Below are 17109 nucleotides of genomic sequence, written 5' to 3' on the forward strand. Positions count from 1 at the left end.
TACGTCTGGGCCCAATTTCATAGAGCTGCTAAGCACAAAAATTTGCTAAGCATGAAATTTCTTTCTTGATAAAAACAGGACTACCAACCAAATTTCCACGTGATTTTCGGGATAAGCAAACAACAGCTGAACACCAGTAACAAGCAATATGCAACACAAAAGAAATTTGGTTGGTAATCCTGCTTTTATCAAGGAAGACATTTCATGCTAAGCAAATTTTTGTGCTTAGCAGCTCTATGAAATTGAGCCCTGATTACCAGAGGAAACAATGGCGGTCCCTATGGTTAATTGCTCTCTTGTGGTAATGACGGGTATCTTCACTAACAAGACCTTTTTCAATCCCCTTGTTAGTACACAAGTCTGTAACGGATGATTGCTAAACAAACAACGAATAATTACACGAAGGTCAAATGTCATAAGTAAAGTTCCCTTCTGGTTCTCTAAGGCCGTATATTTTGGCGGCTACAGCTATGGCTATGGCTATTATTATGTTTATTAATTTAATATTATGTATTCCCATAAAGTTTGTTAATTATTGAGTAAGCCCTATGCTCCTTAATTATACAGCCAAACTAACATGACTTTATACGAATATTTACAATAATTTACAAACTAAGAATACATCATTTATGTGGTACTGAACTACATGTATTTCAACTTTTGATAAAACTATATATGTAATGTAGTAATGTAGGCCTACGATTGTTTGATTACTTGTTTTTGTTTTGTTTGTGTATTCTTTTCTTTTGTTTTCTTTTTGTTTGTTTTGTTGCTGTTTGGGGGAGGGGTTTAGGTATTTTTTTTATTTTTTATTATTTTTTATTATTATTATTATTATTTGTGGCCGTTTACAAGTTCGAATCATTAATAACTTTTCACTACACAGCTATAATAAACACCATTTGAATATGAGCAATAGAGCATTGCCAACCCCCCCCCCCCCAACACACAAACACACAGCCACGACCACCAGCTCCAACCACATGCACTAGCACAAGTCTGAAAACCCCCTTATCGTTAAAAGAGAGCTCTAGGTCTGGGGGGAGAGTAGTGGACATGGTTGAACGTGACCACCCCTCCACAGTTTACCTTCTATAAAAAGAAGCAAGCTACACTGCTAATAATTTTTGTGTGTAGATTTTTTATATTCCAGATAAAATATTGATGCATTTTGAAAAGATGGTCCATAGAACTACACAAGGAACAATGGCCAATAATTAAACAATAGACCAATTAATGCAAACAACTCATTAAGCTCGGCCCTCTATCAAAATAAGCCGGTGGTGGTAGTCTAACAAATGAAATCATCCATTGAAAGCAACAACACCAATGACACTAAGTGTAGCATATAATTTCCTACATTGAACTCTTTAAAAAAAAGTTTCTTTCATTGCTCATTCAAATGAAACAAAACCAGGGGTTGATTTCACAAAGAGTTAGGACTAGTCCTATGAGATATTAAAAACGTATGGCTAGTCCTGAGTTAGGCAAGTTACCTCCTCCTAACTCGAGATAAGACTAGTCTTAACTCTTTGTGAAATCCACCCCAGTACCAACTGTGATCCAAAACTTTTCACAGGTTCAACAGGGGCATTTTTGTTTGGCTTATTAAAGGGAAGGTATCAATTGATAGTCAATATTAAAATTAACGGCAATTAAAACTTTTGGTTAGAAGCCTCCAATGTACAGCAGCTTTCAATGGTATTTAAAGCATTTTGAGAAACATTTTCACTTCAAAGTAATGTGGTTAAGTAAAAAGATATCGGCTATTTTCCCCATAAATTTGAATCGGAGAAGGTAAAAAAAACTGCTGTAATTTTTCTCAGATTGTGTATTCCTATTCTCTGCGCGGACAATAACGGCTCTGGGATGGATTTCACAAAGAGTTAGGACTAGTCTTATCTCGACTTAGGACGAGTTACTCATCCAACATTACGACTAGCAATGCGTTTTTGATATCTCTTAGGACTAGTCCTAAGTTAGGACTAGTCCTAACTCTTTGTAAAATCGACCCCTGGATTTTCGGCGATATATCAAAAATGTGACCGCCTTTTGTAATGAACTATTCACATGTTAGTTTTAATGTAAACATCTACATTTGAAATAGGATTAAAACAATCGAACAGTTCAGAAAAACCAAAGGTTTAGGCTACTATTGCCTTGAATGTGAAGGCTTGGCATGAATAGAGATTTCCATTTGAATAATAGAAACGGGTGTATATATAGAAAGTGAGCAACAAACTGTAATTGTTTTGTTCTTTCCTGGGACTAGAAGCAAAAAATAAAAAATGAAGGATTATCGGATTATTGTGTTCGGTCAGGTAGAGACTCCCATTAATTCATGTACTACAAACTAACACTCATGACTAACGTAACAACTCAATCAAATATTTAATACTCACTGGGGGAAAGTTCTAGCATATATGAATATAAAGAACTAAGTCGGGCCAAAAACCTTCTGGAATCCAAAACATTCACAGAGACATGAAAGATGTTTTACTTATCTGGAAGTTCAGAATAAGAAATAATATTTCTGCAAACAGTAGTTTATGGTCTGAAATTGTGGGTGGGTGGGCCAAAACAAAACAAATTTTAATTGAAAAAAAGAAAGTAACGTATATTAAATAAAAAATGAAAAATAAGAAGGAAAAATACCCAGATGGCCAAGATTGTCTTTCCTGACTAAACTACAATGTCATTTGTTTAATCCAGGAAAAACTGATGTTGGAGACCTCTGATCTAAAAAAAAATCTGGTTTATGTGAGGCATTACTTTGTCCTTCAGTGTAAAGATAATATGAAGCTGTTCAATATTTATAAATCAAAACTTGGGGTGGGGGGTGGTGGACGGCTGGGTCAAAACAATTTTCACAACAATTTTAACATTGGCTTTTCTGAATTGCCCCTAACACATACAGATTTCAAACCGCCGGCAACAGTATGGGGTTTACGTGAGGGATGACTCTATATCCATTAATCCATTCATTGTCTGAGACAAGATTGACATTTAAAATGAAGGGATTAAAGAAAGATTATCCTGACCTTCTAGGTATTCTGCTGGTATGGCAAACACACACAATGAAATCATTTATGATCTCATCTAATCATTAATCATTATACACTTAATTCTATTATTAATGAACCTGGAACTTACAGTTATTAGTTCAAGTTCTAGCTGTATATGGTACAGGAGATGCAGTGTGAATACCACGATCATGAGGATCCAGGGAGAGCGACCTTGCCCTGGGATTTTTTCACAGAACTCGGGAAAGTACACAGTGCTTAAAGGCACTGGACACCTTTGGTAATTGTCAAAGACCAGTATTCTCCCTTGGTGTATCCCCGACATAGGCATAAATAAACAAATCTGTGAAAATTTGGACTCAAATTGGTTATAGAAGTTGCAAGAGAATAATGAAAGAAAAACAAGCTTGTTGCACAAAAAGTTGTCTTTTATTATTTGAGTGAGAAATTACCTCTTTCTCAAAAGCTATGTTACTTCAAAGAGAGCCGTTTCTCACAATGGTTTATAATATCAGCAGCTCTCCATTGCTCGTAACCAAGTAAGTTTTTTATGCTAACAATTATTTTGAGTAATTACCAATATTGTCCAGTGCCTTTAACACACATCGGTGTAAGGGTCAAACCAAAGTTTTATTCTCTATCCCTGATGCAAAAATTTTACATATAATGAATGAACTAGTTGTTCTCTCCAATTCTTTCAAATTGTGGTACATCAGGTTTTATGAGATTGCAAATTTATGATCTTACTCTGGGGTTTGATTGGAGAAAAGAAGAAAATCCTTAAAAACTGAGTAGCTGTCTGCAGGGGAAAAAACTCTCAACTGCTAACGTTAAAAGACTATTTTAAATACAATAAATGAAAAACTTCAAGTTTGTGCAAAATAAGACACATAGTTTACCCCGCGAGTAGATACAAATTGATTAACTATTTATAACGAGTAAACATCGCAAAACTGCCTTTAAGATACAAGTTTGAAGCCATTATGGATAAAACAATACAATGTTCACACAAACTTGACAGACTATAAGAAAGGGGTTTCTGTTTAAGCTTTCTAAAGAGGCGGCACAAAAAAAGTTTCACAGCTGTGGGGAAAAGTTGTGAAGTTATCAGGTTCACTAAAAAATCACAGTGATACAACAGCGCCCTCATGTGACCGATCCTTTCCAGTCAATATGGCGACCACACGTCGCCGCGACAAAGGAGTGTCAAAGACAATGGACTTACCTGTTAGAGCCACTGAATGTGCACAGCCGCCCGATGCCATGACCACATTGCTCTGACGAGTCATCATGCGAACTGGCTGTAAGACGTCCTGCCGGCGATATCCGCACGCTCGACCCAAACCCCACGCGAAAAGTTCCCCAGTGTCTACCAAAACAAAATAGAGAGAATATAAAAAAGTGGATAGAAAGTGGGAAAGGTTTGAAGCTTTTGTGTAAGTCCGCAGTATCTTCGGGAGATGGTGTATTTTTAGAGTTACGATTTCCCCTTGGGGTGTTTTATTTTTTATTTGAAGCATTGCAATGGGGGTTGGGGGGTTGGAGGTTGTTCAACTCCTGTTCTTTTATTCCTGAGGAGTTATTCCTATGACGATCAGAATGGTGGATCAACAGGAAGTTTACAACATACAAACACTATTTCCTTATGAAAATAGCAAAATTACATCAGGTCAACAAAGAGAGAGTTTTCGGTCTCTGCATTCTTGTTAAAGGCACTGGACACCTTTGGTAATTGTCAAAAACCAGTTATTCTAATTACAAATCTGTGAAAAATTAGGCTCAATTGGTCATCGAATTTGCAAATGAAAGAAAAGAAATCCTTGTTGCACAAGTCTGTGTGCTTTCAGATGTCTGAAAAAGACTTCAGGCCTGAAGTCTTCTAATATTTAAGTGAGAAATTACCTGTTTCTAAAACAAAATACACTACTTTGGAGGGAGCTGTTTCTCACAATTTCTTATACTATCAACAGCTCTCCTGTGCTTGTTACCAAGTAAGTTTTGAGGCTAACAGTTATTTTGAGTAACTACCAATAGTGTCCAGTGCCTTTAAAGGATACATTTGGTAATTGGAATGTTGATATATATACCATAAACTAACCTACTTAAATTTCATTTTAAATTGTGGTAGTATTTTTGAGATATTGGTGAACAATTTGGAGCGGTTTTGTCCACACAGGGAGAATAAGATTCCGTAGTTGGGCTACACAATCTGAGAAAACGTTACTGGCAGTAGCGCTTCTCAGATTCAAGTTATGTAGGGATAAAAAGTGATATCTTTTTCCATAACCGTTGTACTTCAAAGTGAAAAGTTTCTTTAAATGTATAATACCATCCCAAGCTGCTGTACTTCTTACCAAAAAAGTTTTTCTTGCCATTAATTTTCAGAGTCATTACCAAACGTAGTAAGACCCTTTAAGGCAGGAAAAACCTTACAAAAATAGGACATTCAAATTGGATGAATTATGAGCACAAGGAATGCTTTATTTTAGGAAGAAGAACCTGATGTAGTTTTTTTACTGTAGGATAAATACAGTTCTCAGTGTAACAGACTATAAAGGCCTTCATGCCAACTCTTTAATTTATAAACCTTCCATAAATACCCTTGTGTTTTGTTAAAAAATGACCTTGTATTTTGGGGGGTTAAGTAACCAAATTTGTTAATCTCGTTGAAAAAAAGAAGACAATGATCAAGGATAGTTGAAAGAGGTGCCTCCTTGTGACAGACACCTTAGTAAAAATTGCAATCCCGGCCATCTCGTTGGGCCCCCGCACCCATTCAATGTTGGCTCTCATTGCGCGGCCTGCGTTCCAGCTGGGGTTATTAACAACATTGAGCAGAGGAACAGGGGATGATATCAGGTCTGTTTGAAACTGCAAATCAGACATTTTGCGACATCGCAGTTTGTTAGCGTTGATGGTATCTGGTGCCCTTCTTAACCTAGCATCACCGATAATAGCCGCACAGGCACCCAACCAAAAGGATGCTTTCACAGGGGAGAGGGCAAGGATAGGACCAATCAGCAGGTTCCATCTAATAATTTAGCCAATCAGAAATTTCACAACACGGTAGTTACAAGGACATTTCTGCAGGTCAGAGGTCAGCATCCAAGATGGAGCCACCAAGTCCAACAAATCAGGAGGTCTATCCGAAACCGCAAAACTAACGCCACCAAAAGCCAAGATGGTACAATTCAAATCCAAAAATATTCTGATTCAAATTTACATCTCTTATAGTATATAATTACCTGTAACCACTAAACTATGGTTTGCCCCACAGGCAATGTAAACTACCCCCTCTAGTGACTCCAGAGACTTGGGTGAAACTCGCTCTTCCAGGTCACCGGATCCGAGCTGTCCAAAGCTATTTGATCTGCGTAGAAATAGGAACAATCATTGCCTTGTTCTATTCTTAAGTGGCATTTCTCTCTATAGTGTATTGTAGTCTGGTCTCAAGTGTTTTTACTTATATAAATGTGTTTCCTAAAACCATCACAGCCTTCTGTGCACTGACTCAGTGACTCACTGCTAAACCAACAGAGGGCGCTATTACAACTTAATGGTCATCGTTCTCAGGTTGCAGCATTGGCCAACTTCAATACAAAGAGGCACAAGGGCTTTGAATATGCATGTATTATGGCCATTACAAATGTTTGCCCTGTTTAATTGTCTTTGGGTACCTCCATGTGAACCGATATACCCACTAGGGTGCAGCCACTTCACCTGTATCATGTATAACCAGCAAATATTAATGATAATATTGTTGACTCTTATAATAATAGCACAATTCCAATTAAAGAATGATAATTGAGCTTCAAACATTTTTAACCCTGGTCACTGGGCTATACTTTTTATATTCCTTAAAGACACTGGACACCTTTGGTAATTGTCTTCTCACTTGGTGAACTCAACATATGCACAAAGATAACAAACCTGTGGTAATTTGAACTCAATTGGTCGTCAAAGTTGCGAGATAATATTGAAGAAGAAAAAAAAGGGGAAAAAAAACTTGTCACACAAAGTTGTGTGCTTTCAGATGCTTGATTTTGAGACGTCAAAATCTAATTTTTGAGGACTTAAAGACAGTGGACACTATTGGTAATTGTCAAAGACTAGTCTTCACAGTTGGTGTATCTCAACATATGCATAAAATAACAAACCTGTGAAAATTTGAGCTCAATCGGTCGTTGAATTTGCGAGATAATAATGAAAGAAAAAAGAACCTTGTGTCACGAAGTGGTGTGCTTTCTGATGCTTGATTTCGAGACCTCAAAATCTAATGTTTGAAGTCTCGAAATCAAATTCATGGAAAATTACTTCTTTCTCAAAAACTATATACTTCAGAGGGAGCCGTTTTTCACAATGTTATATATACCATCAACCTCTCCCCATTACTCGTTACCAAGTAAGGTTTTAAGCTGATAATTATTTTGAGTAATTACCAATAGTGTCCACTGCCTTTAAACCATCCCAGCTCCCTTGCGAGTATACAGCCAGTGCTGCCAAATATGTAACGCACTAAGCTAAGCTAAATCACAAGAACCTTCTCTACTCTCGCAGGTACCCATTTTGTACACCTAGGTGTTCCAAGAACAAAGCTGTCATGACCAGGATTCAAACACAAAATCAATTTCTACTCTCGCAGGCAATCATTTATACCCCTGGATGAAGAGAAGCAATACATTGAAGTATCTTGCTCAAAGACACAAGTCTCATGACCAGGATATTAACCCACACCATATGACTAAACCACCAGAACTCGAGTTTGATCGCTCTTAACTGCTCGGCCATGACACCCAATCAGACATGCAATAGCATTGTGCATTTCCCTCCAGCCACATCCCCCACCCCCCCCCCCCCATCTGCCCATTCTTTCATAATTCCACATTCATGATACCCCTGTGTATATAACTCACCCACATGCAGCCACGATACCCGTTTCATACAGGAACAAGGTGTGCTTCTCTCCACAGGCTATCTGCTTGACTTTCTGATGTGCAATGGGACTCAACTTATGAGGCAAGACCTATATCAAAAAAAATTAATAATATATTAAATAATCAAGAACTGTTGGCCAGAATTTTTAAAATATTTCCCAAAAAGTTGAAAATAATTAAAAGTTGACTACCTGTTTTGCCCTAAACATGTATTTTTAACACTTTCTGCATTACAATAATCTCCTGATTTATGGAGAAGTTTAACTGAGGAAAATTTCACAGCTTTCGATACTGTTTAGTACATTCGCCAGGGCTCAAATTTTACTCTCGACGGGAGGCCTGAGGCCAGCAATTATAGTGTTGGGCCAGTAAACGTTTATTTGCAGTCCGGCAGTCGAGGGTTGTTAAAAATATTAATAAGGGAATCAATGTGTGGTGAAGAGGTTTTCAACTAGTGGTTTAATCCCAACGAGGCCTGGTTCTTGATAATTTTACCAAGACGAAACCTTTTCGGTCAAAAACATCATCACTTTTTGGTCAAAAAGTAAAGTAAATGCAAAACTTATAATTGTTAAATGATTTTCAACAAAACACCCCTCCAGCTATGAAATGGTAAAGCCTTCCGCCGCCCTCGGGTAACCAACTCCTTATAAGGGAATGCTGTGCGCATCGCGCGTATCGCGTGATGTGGCACAACTGTTTCAGCCGTTGCTCTCGACCAATAGGAATGAAGAAACTGTCTTAAAAAAATAGGTGCAAGCTCGCGTGTCACGCCCATGTTTCAACACTTTGTACTGGTCATAAACAAAGGTTTATACACACCCACGTGACGCGCTCTCCACCAATAGGAATAGCGAAACAGTCCGAGGTATTTATGAATGAATAATAATACCTCACTGTGTAGATTCTTGAACAAAATATATAAATATACCATTCTTTCAAATTTTCTGAAAAACGACATAATGAAGTATACTTATAAATACCCATCAAGACAAATTAAATCAGTCATCAAGTGCTTGTTCAAATATATAAAAAAACACTCTCCACTACCAAACTACTTTAATATTAATTGTTTTTGAGTGCAAATGTTTATAAAAAGCAAATAGTCAGTTGGGTTATCTCAGTTATAAATCATTTTGTCATTATCACATGATTTGAAAACAGAGACAATTCCTAGGGTAATAAAGGAAGCACAAAGTTAAATATTAAGATTCCAAAAACTTCATTAGGAAAATTAGATTGTAAGTAAGAACATCTCTGTAGACCTGTTAATTCACACCATAGGGCCTTATAAAGCCTTAAATACAGTGAAATAACTACTTTCATTAGGATTAAGTAGAACAACATCTTTCATGCAGAGCAATGGCTGTCTAAAGAACAATAGTACCCTGGTAATTAAAGACAGTGGACACTATTGGTAATTGTCAAGAACTAGTCTTCTTACTTGGTGCACGTGTATCTCAACATCTGCATCAAATAACAAACCTGTGAAAGTTTGAGCTCAATCGATCGTCGAAGTTGCGAGATATTAATGAAAGAAAAATCACCCTTGTCGCACCCTGGTCACACAAAGTTGTGTGCTTTCAGATGCTTGATTTCGAGACCTCAAACTCTGAACCTGAGGTCTCGAAATCAAATTTGTGGAAAATAACTTCTTTCTCGAAAACTATGTCACTTCTGAGGGAGCTGTTTCGCACAATGTTTTATACTATCAACCTCTCAAGAAAGATAATAATTATTTTGAGTAATTACCAATAGTGTCCACTGTCTTTAACAAGAGCAAGCCACACAACAGCTCAATATTTCTACAAAAATGGTACACAGGCCTTGAACGTCGCTCGCCTCTGAAGGGGCACAGCAATTTTCCTCTGGTAAGGGGCACTCCTAAGAGGAGAATAAAATTGAATTGGCACTTTGCACAGGGCACCATTGCAAACACAAAGGGGCACCATGGCAATTGCTCTGAGTGTTGTGGGTTATTTCGAGACAGGCCTGGAATTTTACAGAGGCTGCTGCTTCTCCGGTTGTCTCTGGTCTTGGCCTTTGTGCCCCTCTAAAAGTTTCCCACAAATTAATGATTTTCCAATGGAAGTGCCCTTTGCAAAAATTAAAATGGCCTTGTCCTCCTTCAGATGAAATTCCAGGCCTGTCGAGGCCTGGCTACCATTATCGTAAAGAGAGATTTCTCTCTGATGAGGTATCCTCCATAAAACAACTTTTGTTACAACAGTTTCATGACATCTTTCAAGTGTCAATTACAGGTTAAACTGAGCCAACATTCAGAAAGGCCATCTGTGGATGTGTTAGGGCAAACAACTAGGTAATTAATATTGTTGTTAGATCTATAGAGAAATGTGCAAACTAAGCATGACCCCTCAAAAGTACAAAGTTATTAATATTTTTTCATATAATCTGTTGTGCTCAGGGTTAAAAGGGAAGTTCAAAATCAAAAGTACAATTACCATAACTAGGAGCATTAAAATTAAAAGGAAATGTACAACAATGAATTTTAACACTATGTTTTTACTAAAAATCAATTAGCAACGAAGGCAAACTTTGTGGAAAATCGTTTTTTGGGAGATGGTACCACTCATGTTTTGGATAAAAACTTTAAGTTGGTAAAATTGCTTTACAAAATTAAATGATAACTAAGAATAAACACACTGCCTTGATAATTTTAATTCAACTTGATTCCCATCCGAGTGATTTACCTGTGTATTTCTTCAGAGAACTCGGGAGTACTGAGTGAGTACACAGTGCTTAATACACCTCGGTGGACGGGTGAACACCAAATTATTTTCAGAGGTATTCTTGACAATTCTTTCAGGGTAAGAACTCTGGATCAGCCCATTGACTGTTGTACCTTTCCTTTCAATTTTAGAGTTATTAAGTTATTAGCACAAGCAGCAAAATGTTAAGAACGAGAAGCAGCAAAATTTGGCGCGAATATACAGCCATGCCATAACTCTATACCTCATCACAGGCGTTTTTTCTAGCCAAGCAATGTAGCAGATATTGACGAGAAGCCTGCAAAAGAGACATGACCCACAGTTGGATTTATCACTCTCAAAAATATCTTGATTGATGCCTTGGTTAGTAAGCTAGGAATATCAACACAGTAATTTTTCTTTGTTTAGCAGTGGTGTCTCTCTAGGTTAGTGTTTTCTTGATCACGTTTTTGGAGTCCAGCTTCTCTATGAAAAACTTATAGAAGACCCCTTGCATATGGCGTCACACTCTCAAAAAGTGCCACCCCTGTGGCCAAAAGGTGGCAGATCATTGGACAAATGCTGTTCTTTGGGTGTAAAACTAAAAGCGTACGCACGACCTCAGTGTACCTGGTAGCATTTCTCGTTATGCAAGGGGGTGTCTATTGATTTCTATAGACCCCTTACACAACGCAGAGCGCACCTCTGAACAATACGCACGTGAAAGTACCAAGTATACAGTGCATACATATCGCTGTAAGGGTAAAAGCCAAACTATATTACATTTTGTTTATCACCTTTGTCCTTTTGGGTGGGAGGGGCTTTGATGTATCGAACTTGGGGGAAACCAATTGGTGGGAGGACAAGGGGAAGCTTTGGAGCAGGGGAGATGATCAATGTTGAAGTCAGTTACACCAATGTCAGTTACAACCAACTTTCTGAAGAAAATCAGAGCACACTGATCGAACCTCCGACTCGTTAATCACCGTTTCTTTTCAGAACCAACACTAATCAAAAAGAGATCACATGGTGTTACCGCAAAACTCTTATAGTAACCAACATACCTGATTATCTTTATAGTTTTCTATTCGGAAATCATATCCAAGCTGTGCATAGAAGTTGTTTCCCCAGCTGAAGCACACGCCGTTCTCTAACCACAGGGTGGTATGACGACTCCCACAAGCTACGCCTTTGATGGGCGACACTTTGCCTTCGCTGGGTAGTTGAACCCTCTGGGGTGTGAGATGCGTTTCTTTATTTCCACAACCAAGTCTGACAAATTAAGCATTGTAAAGATTTATCATAAAGAGAAAATTCTTGAATTAATTTGGGGCAAACTGAATATATCATCCACATCAATCCTTCAATAACCTGTACAAAAAACTTTCGGCATCAGTTAAAGTGGTCCATTTTAAAGTGGTATTTAATTCAAATATTATCTGAGACAAAAAAACTAATTGAAAGTCTCCTGTGTTGTAATTTTTTAGGCTATTAGAAAGAAGATTCCTGTCTCATGTACTTACTGACCACTGTTGCCATTACCCCATGTATAAATCTCATCAGAATCTGAAAATAACAAATCATGGACATTTAATTATTACACAAGTACTTTTGTACATTATCTCATTTTGAAGTCCTTTATCTCAAAAATATTCTCAGATTTGCTCCATCATCTTGAATACCTCTTCAAAGACAAGTTAAAGTTCAGTACAAAAATCAACGTCACCTTCAACAAAAACCTACCTACTATTAAATCGTTGCGGTACTCACTGCTTACACATGTATAGGATTCGACCTGCCTCTAGTGACCACGTAGCTGGGCGGTCTACTTGCAAGGCATAATTTACTCTAGCAATGCAATGGTTGCGGGTTTGAATCCCATCAGAGTGATTTGCCTGTCAAATGACCTTCACAGAACTCGAGAAAAGTAATGAGTAAGGGTAAAAACAAATTTGCCAAACCTACCTGTCACAACTACAGAATGGCTGGATCCACATGCAAATGCCTTCAACCCTTTGACAGCCTGTCCTGAAGAAATCTCTCCCGACTTTCCTCTGGATTTGATCTTCTCATAAAAGTCACTCATGAAAGATGCCTCCGCGTTTACGTTGTTGGTGTTACCCTGGCCATGCTGTCCGAACTCCCCACAGCCCCACGAGACAATACACCCATTGTTATTATCAGCTCCAGCTTCTAGACTATTGTTGTTGGATTCAGTGAGTTTTATATCACTCCTGTCACCATTGGAGTTATCACTCATTTTGCAAATTGTTTTAATAGCGCAAAGTCTGTAGAATATGCAGAGATGTTATTACTTATCCATCCGTGGTGATACCCTGTCCATTCGATCAAAGTATTATTGATCATCAGTCACTGAAATGAATGTAAAAAATAGTTAATCATGGCCTGACGTTTCAATCCTAGTGAAGCTTTCTCAAAGGCTTAAAAATTAATTGACTGACATTCCCTTGGAGTGGTTGGTAATCGCCTTGAGATGATCACCACTCATTTGCTATTGTGTGTTTTAAATGTTTAAAACCTTTAGCTCTTTTTAAAAAAAAAATATATTTTTATAATGTACATGATTTAGTGCAATTCAACCGTATCGCTTGTCATACTGTTCATTTCTTTGTAATGTTTTTATGAAATAAACCAATAAATATAAAAAATATTTAAAAGATTCAACAATGACTTATGTCCTTCTTTCTCTAAGAAAGGTGTAAATAACTTAAGTATGAAATTGAAAGAGAAGTACTCATTATAGTGTGAGGTTTATTCACTACCACTGCAGTTTCTTACTTGTGGCGTATCGTGGCCGAGCATTTCTAGTTCGCCGGACCCAAACGCTGGTGTTTTCAGCAACAGAGTGTTGGTTCGATACCCGGCTATGACACTTGTCCACTTTTTTTTTAAGGGCCTACAGGGCACTTACATGTATTCTTAAACAATTATTGATGAACACAGTATCATATAATGAAATCTGGAATTTGCTTGTTATCTGAAAGTTACCAATCTGGAATTTGCTTTTTATCTGAAAGTGATCAATCCAGAATTTGCTTTTTAGCTGAAAGTGATCAATCCGGAATTTGCTTTCTATCTAACTGGAACAATCCAGAAATTCTTGGTAATCTAAAAGATCAATCCGGGAGTTGCTTTTTATCCGACAGTGTCTAAAATTGATCAATCTGGAAATTCTTTTTTATCTAAAAGATCAATCCCGGAGTTGCATTTTGATGGACAAAGTACCGTAGAATGAAATCTGGAATTTGCTTTTTATCTGAAAGTGATCAAGCCAGAATTTGCTTTCTATCGTATTGTAAACAATCCGGAAATTCTTGTTTATCTACCGGTAATAGATCAATGCGGGAGTTGCATTTTAAATGTTCTAAATACAAAGCTTGAGAACAAAACATATAACATTTCGTTTCCTGCCTACTACTGTGTAGATGTTATAGATGTTAAATTTGCATCAGGGATAAAGAATATTATTATTATTATTTTTTTGTTTACCCATACACCGATGTGTGTTAGCACTGTATACTCAGTACTTTCCCGAGTCCTGTGAAAAATATCACAGGCATGTTTACTCAGTCGAGATTCAAACCCACGACCCTTGCAATTCTAGAGCAGTGTCTTACCAACTAGACTACCGAGGTTGCCCCGTAGCTAGAGGCAGTTTGAATCCTATGTTTTGGCAGCGGGTACCGCAACGATATAATAGGCCTTAGATGTTGTTTTAATTCCAAGTAAAATGTCGTTTCTATCCAGTATTTATGTTTTTTTAAGAGCTTTAAAACTACAGACAAATTATTCATCACTTTTCAAAATGTCTTTCTGAGATAAACTAAACCTTTCATCCTCATGGCCGTACTGCAGGCATCCTACAACATGTTACTTAGAAAGCCCACAAAGGTAATTGAACCATGTAATAGTCGGATAAAGTTCTCTGGGCACAACGTACTATAAATGTAAACCAACAATTGACCAGGTGAAGAATCGTCTACTGTTTCCGTTTCTAAGCTGTCCTCAAATGTCACAAGTGAAATTTGAGTCATTTTTTTTGTTGCGGAGTTGCAACATGAGAAGTTTAAAGGAAGAATTCAATTGGCGATTGTCAAGATTACAAAGTAAAATGTCTGATTTAAACTAAGAAAATCTAAAAAAGCTGTCTGACTGATAGTAACAAATGCCAAATTGGATATTTTTTCCTGGAAGATTGAAATGTTGATTGTGTACGCACTGCAGGAAAGTTGCCAAGTGTAGACTTTTTTATTTGCAATGGAAATTAAAGGCACTGGACACGATTGGTAATTACTCAAAATAATTGTTAGCATAAAAACTTACTTGGTAACAAGCAATGGAGAGCTGTTGATAGTATAAAACATTGTGAGAAACAGCTCCCTCTGAAGCAACATTGTTTTCAAGAAAGAAGTAATTTTCCATTGATTTTGAGACTTCAGAACTAAATTTTGAGGTCCCAAAATTAAGCATCTGAAAGCACACAACTTTGTGTGACAAGGGTGTTTTTCTTCCATTATTATCTCGCAACTTTGACGACCAGTCCCAGTGAGTTCAGATTTTCACAGGTATGCTATTTTGTGCATATATGAATAATAATAATAAAAAGACTTGTGATACACCAAGTGAGAAGACTGGCCTTTGACAATTACCAATAGTGTCCATGTCTTTAAATGAGGGAAATAACTTAAACTGTTACTGCTGAAAAGAAAGTTCTACATGTATACAACAGTATATTTTGAAGCAGGTCTAAAAAATACTAAATTGAGGATAGTTTAGAAGTTTGAATGAATATATCTTTGAGCTGTTGGAAAGAAGCGATAGATCTATAAAAGAAAAAACGGTTTGTTTGTTTGTTTGTTTTTTTCTAAAATGTTCATGGCTTGTGCTTACTGACCATATTCAGAAACAGGCCCGTTAAGTCTCTAACTTAAAAGTTGAACATATAAAAGAAAATATTGAAGTATCGTTGCTTTTCATAATGATCTCCAATGTAGTTAAAAATAGTTATAACCCATCATGCATTTTATGGCTAGTAATATAAAGTAATAAGTTAAATTTGTATAACTAAAATTTAATCATGCGGCAAGAATAACAAATTGAAACGAAAGAGCATTAAATTTGAAAACTATTCATCTGAATCTGAATTATATAGCCGGCAAAGCGTCCCTCATAGGGAACATCACAAAAGCTTTGGAACTTAGTTTGGTTTGCTCGTCAAGGAAGGTGGTGGTTTATTATTCCTTCTGTTCTGAATCATCTTTTAAAGTCATTGGACACTTTCGGTAAACAGTATTGTTCAAAGGCCCACACTTTGTGTATCACAACTTATATATAAAATAACAAACCTTTAATTTAGGCTCAATCGGTCATCGGAGTCGGGAGAAAATAACGGGAAAACCCACCCTTGTTTCCGCACGTTTCGCCGTGTCATACGACGTGTGTTTTAAATAAATCCGTAATTCTCAATATCGAGAATTGATAATTGTTGTTTTAATATTTTTTTCAAAAAGTGTAAGCATTTCATGGAATAATATTTCAAAAGAAGTCTTTCACCATTACCTTCTGTAAACCCTGTAACTTTGTAAGTTATTTGTTACTCTGTGATTTTTTTTGATTTTTTTTCTCTGTTCCGAAAGTGTATTAAAAAATAATAATATTTGATTTATTAATAATGTGGTCCTACTACTTACTATACTAGCTGGGACCCCAAAATAAAGCATCAACAAAAAATGTATCATTTAAATTATGTATTAAAGACGACAATCAAGTGGCACCATCAAATCCAATGGGACCACAAGACTATAAGGCCGTGTCCGAAACGACGACTTCGGCTACAGCTACGTCTAGATCAGCGCGTCTACCAGTGTTGAAGAATAGGCAGACGCGCGCGATCTAGCCGTAGCTGTAGCCGAAGTCGCCGTTTCGGACACGGCCTAATAAGAGTCAATGTGTTCGTTCATGCATGGTTCATGTGTGAACGGTTCATGTGTGAACAAACGTAAACAACACACACTGACCATTCACACAAACGGTCCAGTCATGCCAAGTCGACCGTCGTCCACTTCTTGTTTAGTTGCTGTGATTATTTGCACACAAAACCGTCGAAAACACACCCCAAGTACATAACAAAGTATTAGCGAACAGAAATAGTCTTTTGAAAACGGACAAAGCAATTTTATAGACAATTGTCAAGTTGAGGAACAAGTTGTTTGAATGAAACCTGGTAACTTACCAGACGACCTCGGTCAAAGTTTGTCAAAATTGGATAATTGATAGTCATAGAACGCCTCGTGAAGCAAAATGTTCAGGGTTGTAGTGTCACCGTTTTCAAGCGGTGGTGGTGGATTGAATCCCGCCAAGACAACTGTAAAAAGTTTCACAATGACTATAGATATAAGCATTGTCATCTAGTGCCTGAAACGC

General features: G+C 37.2%; 1 protein-coding gene across 1 annotated transcript; it reads right to left on the reverse strand.

Annotated features, from left to right (window-relative positions):
* Positions 1-4147: 4147 nt before the first annotated feature.
* On the reverse strand, positions 4148-16958 carry LOC117295684 (ultraviolet-B receptor UVR8-like). The gene is made up of 7 exons (XM_033778395.1): positions 16919-16958; positions 12631-13038; positions 12189-12231; positions 11730-11937; positions 7937-8046; positions 6269-6393; positions 4148-4392 (listed from the first exon to the last, which is right to left on the reverse strand). The coding sequence occupies exons 2-7, from the start codon at positions 12923-12925 to the stop codon at positions 4148-4150; spliced, it is 1026 nt and encodes a 341-aa protein (XP_033634286.1). The 5' UTR covers positions 12926-13038; positions 16919-16958.
* Positions 16959-17109: the final 151 nt, after the last annotated feature.

This window comes from Asterias rubens, chromosome 10 (genome assembly GCF_902459465.1).
Source record: "Asterias rubens chromosome 10, eAstRub1.3, whole genome shotgun sequence".
Classification (NCBI taxonomy): domain Eukaryota; kingdom Metazoa; phylum Echinodermata; class Asteroidea; order Forcipulatida; family Asteriidae; genus Asterias; species Asterias rubens.